The sequence below is a fragment of the Sus scrofa genome, chromosome 12 (assembly GCF_054392235.1).
Source record: "Sus scrofa isolate SSC_HxYL_T2T_F1_AM1 chromosome 12, Sscrofa_HxYL_maternal_Yorkshire_Landrace_v2.0, whole genome shotgun sequence".
Lineage (NCBI taxonomy): Eukaryota > Metazoa > Chordata > Mammalia > Artiodactyla > Suidae > Sus > Sus scrofa.
The window spans coordinates 40,776,522-40,789,891 of NC_139394.1; the positions used below are offsets into that span (position 1 = coordinate 40,776,522).

Genomic DNA, 13,370 nt, shown 5'->3' on the forward strand with positions numbered 1-13,370 from the left:
AGCTGGATATATATATTTATATACATAAATTGGGGTAGATGTGCAACTTAAAATGATTATATATTTATGCCATTATTTCTTTTTCTTTTTTTTTACTTTTTTCTTTTTTGTTTTTTTGTTTTTTTTTGCCTTTTCTAGGGCCGCACCCATGTCATATGGAGGTTCCCAGGCTAGGGGTCTAATTGGAGCTGTAGCCACCAGCCTATGCCGGAGCCACAGCAACTTGGAATCTGAGCTGCACCTGCGACCTACACCACAGCTCACGGCAACGCTGGATCCTTAACCCACTGATCAAGGCCAGAGATCAAACCTGAGACCTCATGGTTCCTAGTCGGATTCGTTAACCACTGAGCCACGACGGGAACTCTGCCATTATTTCTGTATTCTGCAGGTTTTCATTTTTCAAACTATATGGTTCTAGTGCCATTATTATCTAGGTGCTTTATTTCATTGGAGATAACTATGATTTTGATAGAAATTTAATGGATTTCTAATGTAAAAACTAAGATCTATGGTATCATTTCACTGTTTATATTTTTATTCTAGATGTTAATTATAAATGATAAAGATTATATAGCTTAATTGCTTTATTTTATGATATGTACCAAAAAACTATAATAAACTCTTTAATTCTGATTTCCATATGTGTATTTGTAGTCCTGTCGATTGGGTCAACATAGGCCTATTTCTCGACTATTGACGGATGGGATCATGAGAGTTGGATCTACTGCATCAAAGAAACTATCAGAAAAGTTGGTAGCAGAATGGTTTTCTCAGGCAGCTGATGGTAACAATGAAGCATTTTCTAAACTCAAGCTTTATGCACAAGTCTGCAGATATGACCTAGGTATTAAATTTGTATTTATTGCATAAGGGCACTTTTAGCCATGCTCATTTATTACGAATTGTCTTTGGGTCCTTTTGTGCTGTAAGATCAGAGCTAAGCAGTTGTGAAAGAGACTGTGTCTTACAAAGCCAAGAATATTTATTGTCTGGCCGTTACAGGAAAAGTTTGTTGATCATTGCAATAGGGATCCCATCAAGAAGGAGGAAATTATGGTTACAAACAGTTGTTGGTTGTTTCCTTAAGATCTGATGAAATTGTGCTTTTATTTAAATTTATTAATATTAAGATTCTTGATTTGTCAATGGTTTAGAGATAAAACAACTTGTAGTTCCCCCAAGAGACTTGTTCTTTTTTTTTTGGCCATGCCTGCGGTATGCAGAAGTTCCTGTACTGGGCCTGGGATTGAACCTGAGCCACAGCATTGACAATGCTGAATCCTTAACCGCTAGGCCACCAGGGAACTCCAAGACTTGTTTTTAATACCCTTGAATTAAATATCAGTGGCCTTACTTTAGACTTAAGCCAAAGAGACAGAGAACCAAAGCATTAGATCTCATTAGACATTGCTGTAATTTGAACCCCACATGATAGTATTTCTCCATTTTATGTTTAATTAGCTCCCAGTATAGTAACCATTTATTTAACTTGTGGCCTTGGCACTCTTTAGATGGTTTAATGAAAAATATTAGATACTGTTTTTCTCTTTAATTAATAATCCTAGGATATGTAATTTTATATTTCATGGAAACCATTTCTTTATTTTGTATAAATTACTGTTTCAATTCCATTTAAAATTTGTTTTTTCACTTCCCAGAGAAAATAAAAAGCTAATATTTGTTCCATCATTAGCAAGCAATTTAGGGGGAGGGTAATTACCAAAAAAGTATCAGCTAGATGTTATTATTCACATAGTACAGTAAATAAAGAACTGATCAATGAAGTAAAGAATTAAATATCCTGCCTGTTTTTATTGTCTTTAGGTCCTTATCTTGCTTCCCAGCCATTGGACAGCTCTCTACTTTGCCAGCCAAATTTAGTTGCCCCTACAAGTCAATCTCTGATTACTCCACCTCAGATGACAAGTGCTGGAAATGCTAATACTCCGTCTGCCACCTTAGCGTCTGCAGCAAGCAGCACTATGACAATGACTTCAGGTGTTGCCATGTCTTCTTCAGTTGCCACAGCTAATTCAACTATGACCACAACTTCAGCTTCATCTTCATCATCCTCCAACTTGAATAGTGGAATATCATCAAATAAACTACCTTCATTTCCACCTTTTAGCAGTATGACCAGTAGTGCTGCAGGATCCATGTCTTCACAAGTGACTGCAGTTCAGAATGGCCAGCTAGGAGGGCAGCCATCATCAGCTTTACAAACAGCTGGGATTTCTGGAGAGTCATCTTCGCTTCCCACTCAGCCACATCCTGATGTGTCTGAAAGGTATCTTTAAACATGTTAATCTTTGCAGAAATATAAATATATGATACTTCTTATCTAAGAATATAAAGAGCTCTTGGGTCTTATCCTTGAAATTTTAGTTTTTATAATGTGGAATATTTTACATATAAAATTATAATGACTTCATAAAGTCTTTATCATAGATTCCTTTATCATAGAATCTCAGGGTGGGGATGAAGACCTTGAAAATCATTTAGTCCAACTATACTATGATTATGATGTTTGAGTCTGTTCTGTGACATATTGTCAAGTAGAAATCACTCCAGTGATTAGAGGTCACTCTTGAATGAGATTGAATGAGCCTGTTCAGAGGTGTAAGAGTCATACTGCGATTTGAATCTTAGCTCTGCCATTTACTGGATATGTGACTTTAGGAAAGTTACCTAACCATTTTGAGTGTATTTTCTTATTTGTAAAATGGAAACAGTAGGCTATAACGTATATTATATGCTTGACAAGATACTTCCAAATACTTGAGTTAATGACAACAGTGAAGAGGATTGATTTTTATCCTTTTATGAAGAAGGTATTATCTTTTGATTTATAGGTTAAGTTACCCTGAGGTTGGTTATATCTTTCAGCTATTTGGATTCAGTTTTGCCCCAAATTATACTCATTTTTGTGATTAAAAACACACCTCTAATGGAGTTTCCTGGTGGCTCAGGTTACGGATCTGGCATTGTCACTGCTGTGGATTGGGTTGCTGCTGTGGCATAGGTTTGATACATGGCCCTGGAACTTCCTCATGCCGCAGGTGTGGCCAAAAAAAAAAAAAACAACAACACACAGGAGTTCTTGTTGTGGCACAGCGAAAATGAATCTGACTAGTAACCATGAGGTTGCAGGTTTGATCCCTGGCCTTGCTCAGTGGGTTAAGGATCCAGTGTTGCTGTGAGCTGTGGTATATAGGTCACAGATAGTTCAGTTCTGGTGTTGTTGTGGCTGTGGCATAGGCCGAGCAGCTGTAGCTCTGATTTGACCCCTAGCCTGGGAACCTGCATATGCCACAGGTGTGGCCCTGAAAAGCAAAAAAATAAAAACCCCCACAAATTATTATTATTATTTTTTTTTGTCTTTTTGCCATTTCTTGGGCCACTCCTGTGGCATATGGAGGTTCCCAGACTAGGGGGTCTAATCGGAGCTGTTGCTGCCAGCCTACGCCAGAGCCACGGCAACATGGGATCCGAGCCGCGTCTGCGACCTACACCACAGCTCACGGCAACACTGGATTGTTAACCCACTGAGCAAGGGCAGAGATCGAACCCGCAACGTCATGGTTCCTAGTCGGATTTGTTAACCACTGCGCCACGACGGGAACTCCCCCACAAATTATTAATTACCGAGCTTAGATCCATTCATCTTGAACATTGTAAATAGATTTGGAGTTTAAAAAAGCATATCACTGTCAAAGAATGAAGCTTAATCACCATTGAAGTTATGAAGTATGAAATGAATGTATATATTCTAAAAATGTAGTAAACATAGACTAAGTCTGGAAAATTGGTTTCTTTCTGGTCGAGCTCTGCTTCTAGTCAGCCTTGTAATCTTTGAGCTGTTCATTTAACTTATCTTTGTCTCAGGTGTTTTTTTTTTTTTTTTTTTTTTTTTTTGGTGTTTTTTTTCTTTCGTCTTTTTAGGGCCGCACCTGCAGCATATGGAGATTCCAGGCTAAGGGTCGAATGGGAGCTGTAGCTGCCGGCCTACACCACAGTCACAGCAATGCAGGATCCAAACCACATCTGTGATCTGTACCATAGCTCACAGCAATGCCGGATCCTTAACCCACTGAGCGAGGCCAGGGATCAAAACTGAGTCCTCCTGGATACTGGTCTGGTTCGTTAACCGCTGAGCCACAACGGGAATTCCCTGTCTCAGTTTTATCATTTAATCACTAAGCCCTCTGACATGTCTGATACTCTGCGGTTTTAAGAATGCTGTCTCTTTTTTAAATTCAAGATCTCTTAATGCTGAGGGTCTTTGTATACCATGAAATTGTGAACATTTATGGTTCTCTTTAAAGAGAAAGATGTCCCTCATTTTCAGAGAGGCTATTAACACCCCTTCCTCTCCCCCCCAAAAATGTGGAGAGGGTATTAAGAACATGCTTTGATGGTATTACAGCAAAGTACAGTACAACTTTTCCCCTAACTGTCTTTATTTCTACTTCAAATTTTAGCACAATGGATCGGGATAAAGTGGGCATCCCCACAGATGGTGATTCACATGCAATCACTTATCCACCTGCAATTGTTGTTTATATAATTGATCCTTTTACATATGAAAATAAAGATGAGAGCACTAATTCTTCCAATGTGTGGACTTTGGGGTTACTTCGATGCTTTCTGGAAATGGTCCAGACTCTTCCTCCTCATATTAAGAGTACTGTTTCTGTACAGGTAAGAATGATAAATGTTAAGTTAAATTTATATAAAACATTTTAATGTTGACAGAAATTTCAAAGCTACTATTCTGTATCCATATTGATTTTGTAAAAGTTAGGTTCTATTGATTTTTACTTTAAGTGATACTATAATACAGAAATCTTAAAGAGTTTATAAAAGAACCTTGTGATCATACCGCAGTAATAATAGAGAACAAAAAGATTGCTTTGAGTACATTGTATGTTTCTCCCGTGTTACTTTTTTAAACTAATTTTTAAATTCATAAGCTTAATTAGGAAAATTAAGAACAGACATGGAGTTCTCTTGTGACTCTGGGTAAGGATCTGGCATTGTCACTGCAGCAGCTTGTGTTGCTGCTGTGGCATAAGTTTGATCTCTGGCGAGGGAAATTCCACATGCCACAGGGGCATGGCCAAAATAAATAGAAAATTAAATTTAAAAAAAGGGACTCACAAGCTAGGGTACTAGATAAGATAGTTTGCAGGAAAAGTAGAGAGAAATTAGCCATATTGTTTGCAGAGAATTTGAATTTTTCTTATAGACCATAATAGTACTAGTCAATGGCAGTATTAAACAGTATAACTACTATGTAGAAATGTTTTAAAGATTTTTATATATTCCATTAGTAAAGTTGACTGTTTATTAAAAATCTATATCATAGGAGTTCCCATTGTGGTTCAGCAGTAACAAACCTGACTAGTATTCATGAGGACACAGGTTTAATCCCTGGCCCCTCTCAATGGGTTAAGGATTCAGTATTGCTGTGAGCTGTGGTATATGTTGCAGATATAGCTTAGATTTGGCATTGCTGTGGCTGTGGCATAGGCTGGCAGCTGCAGCTCTGATTCGACCCCTAACCTGGGAATGTCCATATGCCGCAGGTGTGACCCTAAAAAACAAACAATATCTATATAATAGATAAGAAAATATAATTCATTAGATTATCATCCTAAATTTAGTTTAAATTTCTTTTCTTTTTTCTTTTTTTTTGCCTTTTAGGGCTGCACCTGAGGCATATGGAAGCTCTTAGGATAGGGGTTGAATCGGAGCTACAGCTAGAGCTGCTGGCCTACACCACACACAGCCACAGCAATGCCAGATCCAAGCCATGTTGCAGCCTACACCACAGCTCACAGCAATGCCGGATCCCCGACCCACTGAGCAAAGCCAGAAATTGAACCCGCATCTTCATGGATACTAGTCAGATTTGTTTCTGCTGCACCACAACGGGAACTCCCTAGTTTAAATTTCATACTAAAAGTGTTAGAGTTTTAGACATATAGTTCTTTTAATTCTCTTGTTGAAAGCTTAACATTTGTAATATTTGTTTATAACTCTTCAGATTGTTCCTTGTCAGTACCTGTTGCAACCTGTGAAGCATGAAGATAGACAAATCTATACCCAGCATTTAAAATCCCTAGCTTTTTCGGCCTTTACTCAGTGTCGGAGACCACTTCCAACATCAACCAATGTGAAAACATTGACTGGTTTTGGTCCAGGTTTAGCCATGGAAACTGCTCTTAAAAGTCCTGATGTAAGTATGTTTTCCATGACCAAAGTTATTGAATGACTACATTTTATGTTTTTATGCCAAACTAAATGCAGGTCTCTGTTTAGCTCTCATTTTTCAGTTATCTTACACACACACACTCTCTCTCTGTGTTTGTGTTTGTGTGTGTGTGTGTATCTTCAATAAAATTTTTTTCTATGATTATATAGTGCCATAGTAACTTAATTTTTTATTTTACAGAGACCAGAGTGTATTCGACTTTATACACCTCCTTTTATTCTGGCTCCAGTGAAAGATAAACAGACAGAACTAGGAGAAACATTTGGAGAAGCTGGACAGAAATATAATGTACTTTTTGTGGGCTACTGTTTGTCACATGATCAAAGATGGATTCTTGCATCTTGCACAGATCTATATGGAGAACTTTTAGAAACTTGTATTATTAACATTGATGTCCCAAATAGGTACTTTTATTTCCTTATATGTATCATTTAAAATGTAAAAAAATTCATTTTTAAAGAATAGAAAATGGCTTATGGTGTTCTCTTGTGGCACAGTGGGTTTAAGGATCTGGCGTTGTCACTGTAGCGGCTTGGGTCACTGCTGTTGCACAGGTTCAGTCCCTGACCCAGGAACTTCCATATGCCACGGGTGCAATGAAAAAAAATTATAATAATAATTTGATTAATTTCTATTATGTAGACAAAAAAAGATTAAAGTCCCTAAATTCTATGCTATAAACCTTGAGGTAATGATTTTAGCCTAACAAATTTTGAAACATGAAACTATAAAGTCCTCTGCAAATTAAAATCTAGTAAAGTATTTTCAAATATTTGCTTTCTTATATACCATCAAAAATATAGTCCCTAATGAACAGAATGTCTTGCTTCACTAAAATGTTGGAGTATATTCTGAAAATAGTGGCCTTCTTTGTAGAATTCTTTTTTTTTTTTTTTTGGCCACACTCACGGCATGTGGAAGTTCCTTGGCCACGGATCTAACCTGAGCCATAGCAGTGACCTAAGGCACTGCAGTGACAACGCTAGGTCCATAACCCACTGCACTGTAAGAGAAGTCCATGTAGAATTCTTTTTTGTGTGTGTCTGTAGACATGTTTTTATTTGTCTTGTGTGATAACAGAGAAATTGTTATATCCTATGGGAAGTGCATGACTAATTTTTAAAAAACTGCCAAATTGTCTTCCAAATTGGCTGAACCACTTTGCATTCCTATCAGCAATGAATGACAGATGCTGTTAGCCAATATCTTTACCAGAACTTGGTGTAGAATTCTTCTTGATAGTAGTTAGATATGACCAGTTATTCATGAAGGCTGTAACTGATAGTTCACAACAGGTGAGCCTTATATTAAGTTGTCACTTGGTAGACACTTCTAACAACATATTTCAAGGCTAACAAACACTGCCTAAGGGAACTTGGAAAGTCCATGAAGTAACTTTTAATTTTCAGATTTGGTTCTAGTCTTTATTTTCTTCATTATATGATGTTCTGTTTTTTTAAGTTTAGAAGTTGGTTATATGCAAAAATATTTAATGATTATATTAGATTATAGTGGTGCTGAAGAAACAGTATAGAAACATTGATTTTATGTTACTGGTTATAAAGATTTATTGACTATCTTAGAAACCTTAAGGCAGTATTTCATACCTTATTTCCTTGATATAGTTTTGATTTTTTTAAAAAATGGGATAGTTGTGCTAATTAAGTGAGCTCTGGAGAGAGTAATAAGCTTATCTGTGAAGGATGAGAAAGAATTGAAAAAGAATAATACCACCTTTCTAATACAAGACAAATTGCTGTTTTACTGAAAGTAGGAATGAGATGATGGTTAAGACATACAGCTCTCAGAGTTCCCGTTGTGGCGCAGTGGTTAACGAATCCGACTAGGAACCATGAGGTTGCGGGTTTGGTCCCTGCCCTTGCTAAGTGGGTTAAGGATCCGGCGTTGCCGTGAGCTGTGGTGTAGGTTGTAGGCACGGCTCGGATCCCGCGTTGCTGTGGCTCTGGAGTAGGCCGGTGGCTACAGCTCCGATTGGACCCCTGGCCTGGGAACCTCCATATGCCGCTAGAGCGGCCCAAGAAATAGCAAAAAAAAAAAAAAAAAAAAAAAGAGAGAGAGACGCAGCTCTGGAGTCAGAGATCTGGATTCAAATTTCCAATCCTCACACTTACTGGCTGTGTGATCTTGAGAAAACTGCTTTATCCACCTGAGCTCTAGCTTCTCTGTAAAATTAGGAGGATAATTTTATCTGCCTCATTGTTAGTGTGCAATGAGGCATTACATGTTAACTGGGCATAATGCTTGGTATATTTTAAGTACTCAATAAATGGTAGCCACTGTTGCTCAGCCACAGAGCGCTTATTTTATGTACTTGCCTAATAAAAGACATACATGGAAAAAACACTACAGTGTTGTTTGTTCTGAGAAGTGTTGGGGTTTTTTGTTTGATATTCTTAAATTTTTAAAGTATGAAGCAAGGGTTGGCAAACTCCAGCCTGTGGGCCAATTCTAGACACACTCATTTGACTGCCTATGGCTGCTTTCATGCTGCAGTAGCAGCAAAGTTGAATTGTTGCAGGAGAATCTTGCTGGCCTGCAAGTTAAAATATTGGCCTTTTAAAGAAAAAGTTTGCTAATTTCTGGTGAAGAGCAGTGTTTATGGTGTATTTTGGTGGTTTGTGGACAGTTTTTATTATAAGGGTATGTTTTAATGTGTATTACAAAAAAAAAGATACAAACTAATATGCCAAACCTGTGATTTTGTGTATATTCTTGCTTAGGACTTGTGTAAAAAAAAATCAAGCATTAAAATGAAGGGACCAGGGGAGTTCCCGTCGTGGCGCAGTGGTTAACGAATCTGACTAGGAACCATGAGATTGCGGGTTCGATCCCTGCCCTTGCTCCGTGGGTTAAGGATCTGGCATTGCCGTGAACTGTGGTGTAGGTTGTAGACGTGGCTCAGATTCTGAATTGCTGTGGCTTTGGCGTAGGCCGGTGGCTACAGCTCTGATTAGACCCCTAGCCTGGGAACCTCCATATGCCGTGGGAACGGCCCAAGAAATAGCAAAAAGGCAAAAAATAAAAAATAAAATGAAGGGACCAGTTTTTCTGTATTTGAGCTCTTTTTGAAATGTCATCGTATGAATTTTAAAAATATTGATGACTATTTTTGTTCCATACAACAGGGCTCGTCGGAAAAAAGGATCTGCCAGAAGATTTGGTCTACAGAAACTTTGGGAGTGGTGCTTAGGACTTGTACAAATGAGTTCATTACCGTGGAGAGTTGTGATTGGCCGTCTAGGAAGGATTGGTCATGGAGAATTAAAAGGTAAAATTGTGCTTTTATTACTTAATAAAAGCAGAGAGTTTTGACTTGATGATGACTCTTGTTTGAGGAATATATTAATTTTAGAACCATTTGTTTTAACTTTTGTTCTATAGAATGTTAACAGTGTTTGTACTTCGGATATTCTTATTTTTTTACTGTTGATACCCACAGATTGGAGCTGTTTGTTGAGTCGTCGGAACTTGCAGTCTCTAAGTAAAAGACTCAAAGACATGTGTAGAATGTGTGGTATATCTGCTGCAGACTCTCCCAGCATTCTCAGTGCTTGCTTGGTAGCAATGGAACCCCAAGGTTCTTTTGTTATTATGCCAGGTTAGCTATCTTTAATTTATATCAGATTTAATTCTTTATGCACTTAAGTTTCTAAGTTTCATGTAAAATCTATTTTTCATTTATTAAAAGAAAACATGCCTTTTATTTTCTTTTCAGATTCTGTATCAACTGGTTCTGTATTTGGAAGAAGCACCACTCTAAACATGCAGACATCTCAGCTAAATACTCCACAGGATACATCATGTACTCATATACTTGTGTTTCCTACTTCAGCTTCTGTGCAAGTAGCTTCAGCTACTTATACCACTGAAAATTTGGACTTAGCTTTTAATCCCAACAATGGTACGTGAATTGTTCTGTAAAGGTTTGCAAATATAAAATAAATATGGATGATTATGGCTGATTATATATATAGATAATGCCTCCCAAAACATCTGTGTCCTGTGAATATTCCTGAAACCTGTGAATGTTACCTTATGTTGGGGGAGAGGGGAAAGACTTTGCAGATCAGATTAAGTTAAGGATCCTGAGATGGAGAGTTTATCCTGGCTTTAGCAGGTGGACCCAAAGTACAATCATATATATCCTTATAAGAGGGAGACAGAGGGATGTTTGACTATACACAAAAGAGAACAAGAGTTCCCTGGTGGCTCAGTGGATTAAGTGTCTGGTGGTGTCACTACTATGGCTTGGCTTATAGCTGTTGCGTGTGTTCAGTCCCACATGCCATGGGTGTGGCAAAACAACCATAAGACAAACAGGATGTTTTAGAGGAAAGTAAAGAAGTAAAGCCAGGGAAGTTCTTGTGTGGCACAGTGAGATAAGGATCCGATATTACTACAGCTGTGGTACGGTTTGCAACTGCTGTGCTGCTTCAGTCCCTGGCCCCAGGAACTTGGCACATGCTGTGGGTGTGGCAAAAAAAAAAAAAAAAAGGTCAGAGGGAAAGACTATGCTGCTGAATTCGAAGATGGAGGAAGGGGCCATGGGCCAAGGAATGCAGGGAGTATAGTTCTAGAAGCTGGAGAAGAGAAGGAAGCAGACTTTCCCGTGGAGCCTTCAGGGAGAGCAAAGCCCTGCCAGTACCTTGATTTTGGCCTAATGACCAGAACTTTGGTTTCAATCCAATACAACTGATTTTGGATTTCTGGCCCCAGAACTATAAGAGAATAATGTTTGTTGTTTCAGGTCAATAGGTTTGTGGTAATCTGTTAAAGTGCAATGGGAAACTAATAAAATCATTCTTCTACCTCAGTATTATCAGAATACTGTGAATTATCCCATAAATGTTTACTTAGTTTAAAGGCAACATTAATCATAAAATATATGTACAAATTTATGCTCATAACCTGTACATAAACTTTGCAGTTCATTTTATATTCTTTTCTATTTCGTTCTTTTAATGATTTTTATTTTTTCCATTATAGCTGGTCTGCAGTATTCTGTCAATTTTCTACTATATAGCACGATGACCCAGTCACACATACACATATGCATTCCTTTTTCTCACATTATCATGCTCGATCATAAGTGATTATAGTTCCCAGTACTATACAGCACGATCTCATTGCTTATCTCTTTTCTATTTTGAATTTTTTTAAATTTTTTAAAAAAATTTTTAATTATTTATTTATTTATTTTTTTTTTGGTCTTTTTGCTATTTCTTTGGGCCACTCCCGCGGCATATGGAGGTTCCCAGGCTAGGGGTCGAATCGGAGCTGTTGACACTGGCCTACGCCAGAGCCACAGCAACGCGAGATCCGAGTCGCGTCTGCAACCTACACCACAGCTCACGGCAACGCCGGATCGTTAACCCACTGAGCAGGGGCAGGGACCGAACCCGCAACCTCATGGTTCCTAGTCAGATTCGTTAACCACTGCGCCACGACGGGAACTCCTCTTTTCTATTTTGAGTTGCCAAATTAATTTAGTAATTTATACAAACTGCCAGAGTAGGGATGTAATTTGTCTGGGTGAATTTATAAATTACATTTTAGTAGAAAAGAAATAAGGCACAAGTGTGGTTATTAGTCTCCTCTTTTAGTGTGTTATACAGTAACTTGAATATTTTACTTGATAATAAAGAATAACGAATTCTCTCATTTTCAATGTTTTCCACTCCCAGCATTTGTATATAGTTTCCTATTGCTGCTTGTAACAAATTACCATATACTTAGAGGCCTAAAACAACATACATTTATTATCTTACAGTTCCATATGTCAGAAGTCTAAAATCAGTCTTACTGAGCTATAAAGTCAAGGTGTCTGCAGGGTTGGTTTCTCCTAGAGGCTCTGGAGGGAGAATCTGTTTCCTTAAATTTGCCACCCTTTAGAGACCACCACACCTCTTGCTCATGGCCCCTTACATCTTCAGTGCCAGCAGTTTAGGACAGTCACATCTTCACTGACTCTAACCGTACTGCCTCCCTCTTATCAGGACCCCTGTGATTACATTGGACCCACCTGGATAAGCCAGAATAACCTCCCCATCTCAAGATCCTTAGCTTGATCACATCTGCAAAGTTCTTTATGGTAACATATTCACAGATTCCTGGGATTAGGATGTGGACATCTTGCAGCGGGGAGGGGGGGCCTTATTCAGACCACTACATACTAAGTTTATGCATAATTGATTATTTGACTCCTAGCACAATACTTGGCACATGGTAGACATTCAGTAGATGTCGGTTAAATTAACTCATTTTGTTTAAAATCCATTATTTTAACACTCTCCTATAAATGACCATGGTTTATGAAAAATGGAGTAATTTTCTTTCTTCTTCCTGTATAGATGGAGCTGATGGAATGGGTATCTTTGATTTATTAGACACAGCAGATGATCTTGACCCTGATATTATTAATATTCTTCCTGCATCTCCAACGGGATCACCTGTTCATTCTCCAGGATCTCATTACCCCCATGGAGGTGATGCTGGCAAGGTAACCCTGTTATAAAAGTTCAGTTTACCTAAATGTCACTCATCAACTTCATAATGGATTATTACATCAATGAAATAGAATGCTTTTTTCCTTGAAAATTAGCAAGACCATTACAGCAGTATATTTATATACTTCTGCCTTAGAGACATCAATACACTGAGTTTATATTATTAAGAGGGTCTCTAAGGTTCTTTCTCTGATTTCATATTTTCTAAGACTACTTGTCATTAGTTCTTCTTTTGTAGTTTTCCTGCCACTTCACCGTAGTTTTTACTCCAGTAAAGGATTATATTATTTGATTATCACTGTATTTCTTTAAGATCCGTCGTGACTCAGTGATTAACGAACCTGACTAGCATCTATGAGGACTCAGGTTCCATCCCTGGCCTTGCTCAGTGGGTTAAGGATCCGGCCTTGCTGTGAGCTGTGGCGTAGGTCGCAGATGCAGCTCGGATTCTGAGTTGCTGTGGCTCTGGTGTAGGCTAGAGGCTACAGCTCCAATTGGACCTCTAGCCTGGGAACTTCCATATGTCGCGGGTATGGCCCTAAAACAAAAAGACAAAAAAAAAA

General features: G+C 38.2%; 1 protein-coding gene across 2 annotated transcripts in view; it reads left to right on the forward strand.

The window, feature by feature from the left end:
• MED13 (mediator complex subunit 13) overlaps positions 1–13,370 on the forward strand; it is a 96,915-nt gene that overhangs the window by 76,014 nt on the left and 7,531 nt on the right. For both annotated transcript variants that reach the window (XR_014821283.1, XM_021067300.2), the window contains exons 19-27: positions 658–847; positions 1,828–2,290; positions 4,485–4,704; positions 6,053–6,244; positions 6,461–6,684; positions 9,427–9,569; positions 9,741–9,899; positions 10,017–10,202; positions 12,652–12,800. Coding sequence is in view for 1 of the 2 variants with exons in the window: in XM_021067300.2 (XP_020922959.1) it covers positions 658–847; positions 1,828–2,290; positions 4,485–4,704; positions 6,053–6,244; positions 6,461–6,684; positions 9,427–9,569; positions 9,741–9,899; positions 10,017–10,202; positions 12,652–12,800 (1,926 nt within the window). In the remaining variant the exon portion in view is untranslated. The remainder of the gene's footprint in view (positions 1–657; positions 848–1,827; positions 2,291–4,484; positions 4,705–6,052; positions 6,245–6,460; positions 6,685–9,426; positions 9,570–9,740; positions 9,900–10,016; positions 10,203–12,651; positions 12,801–13,370) is intronic.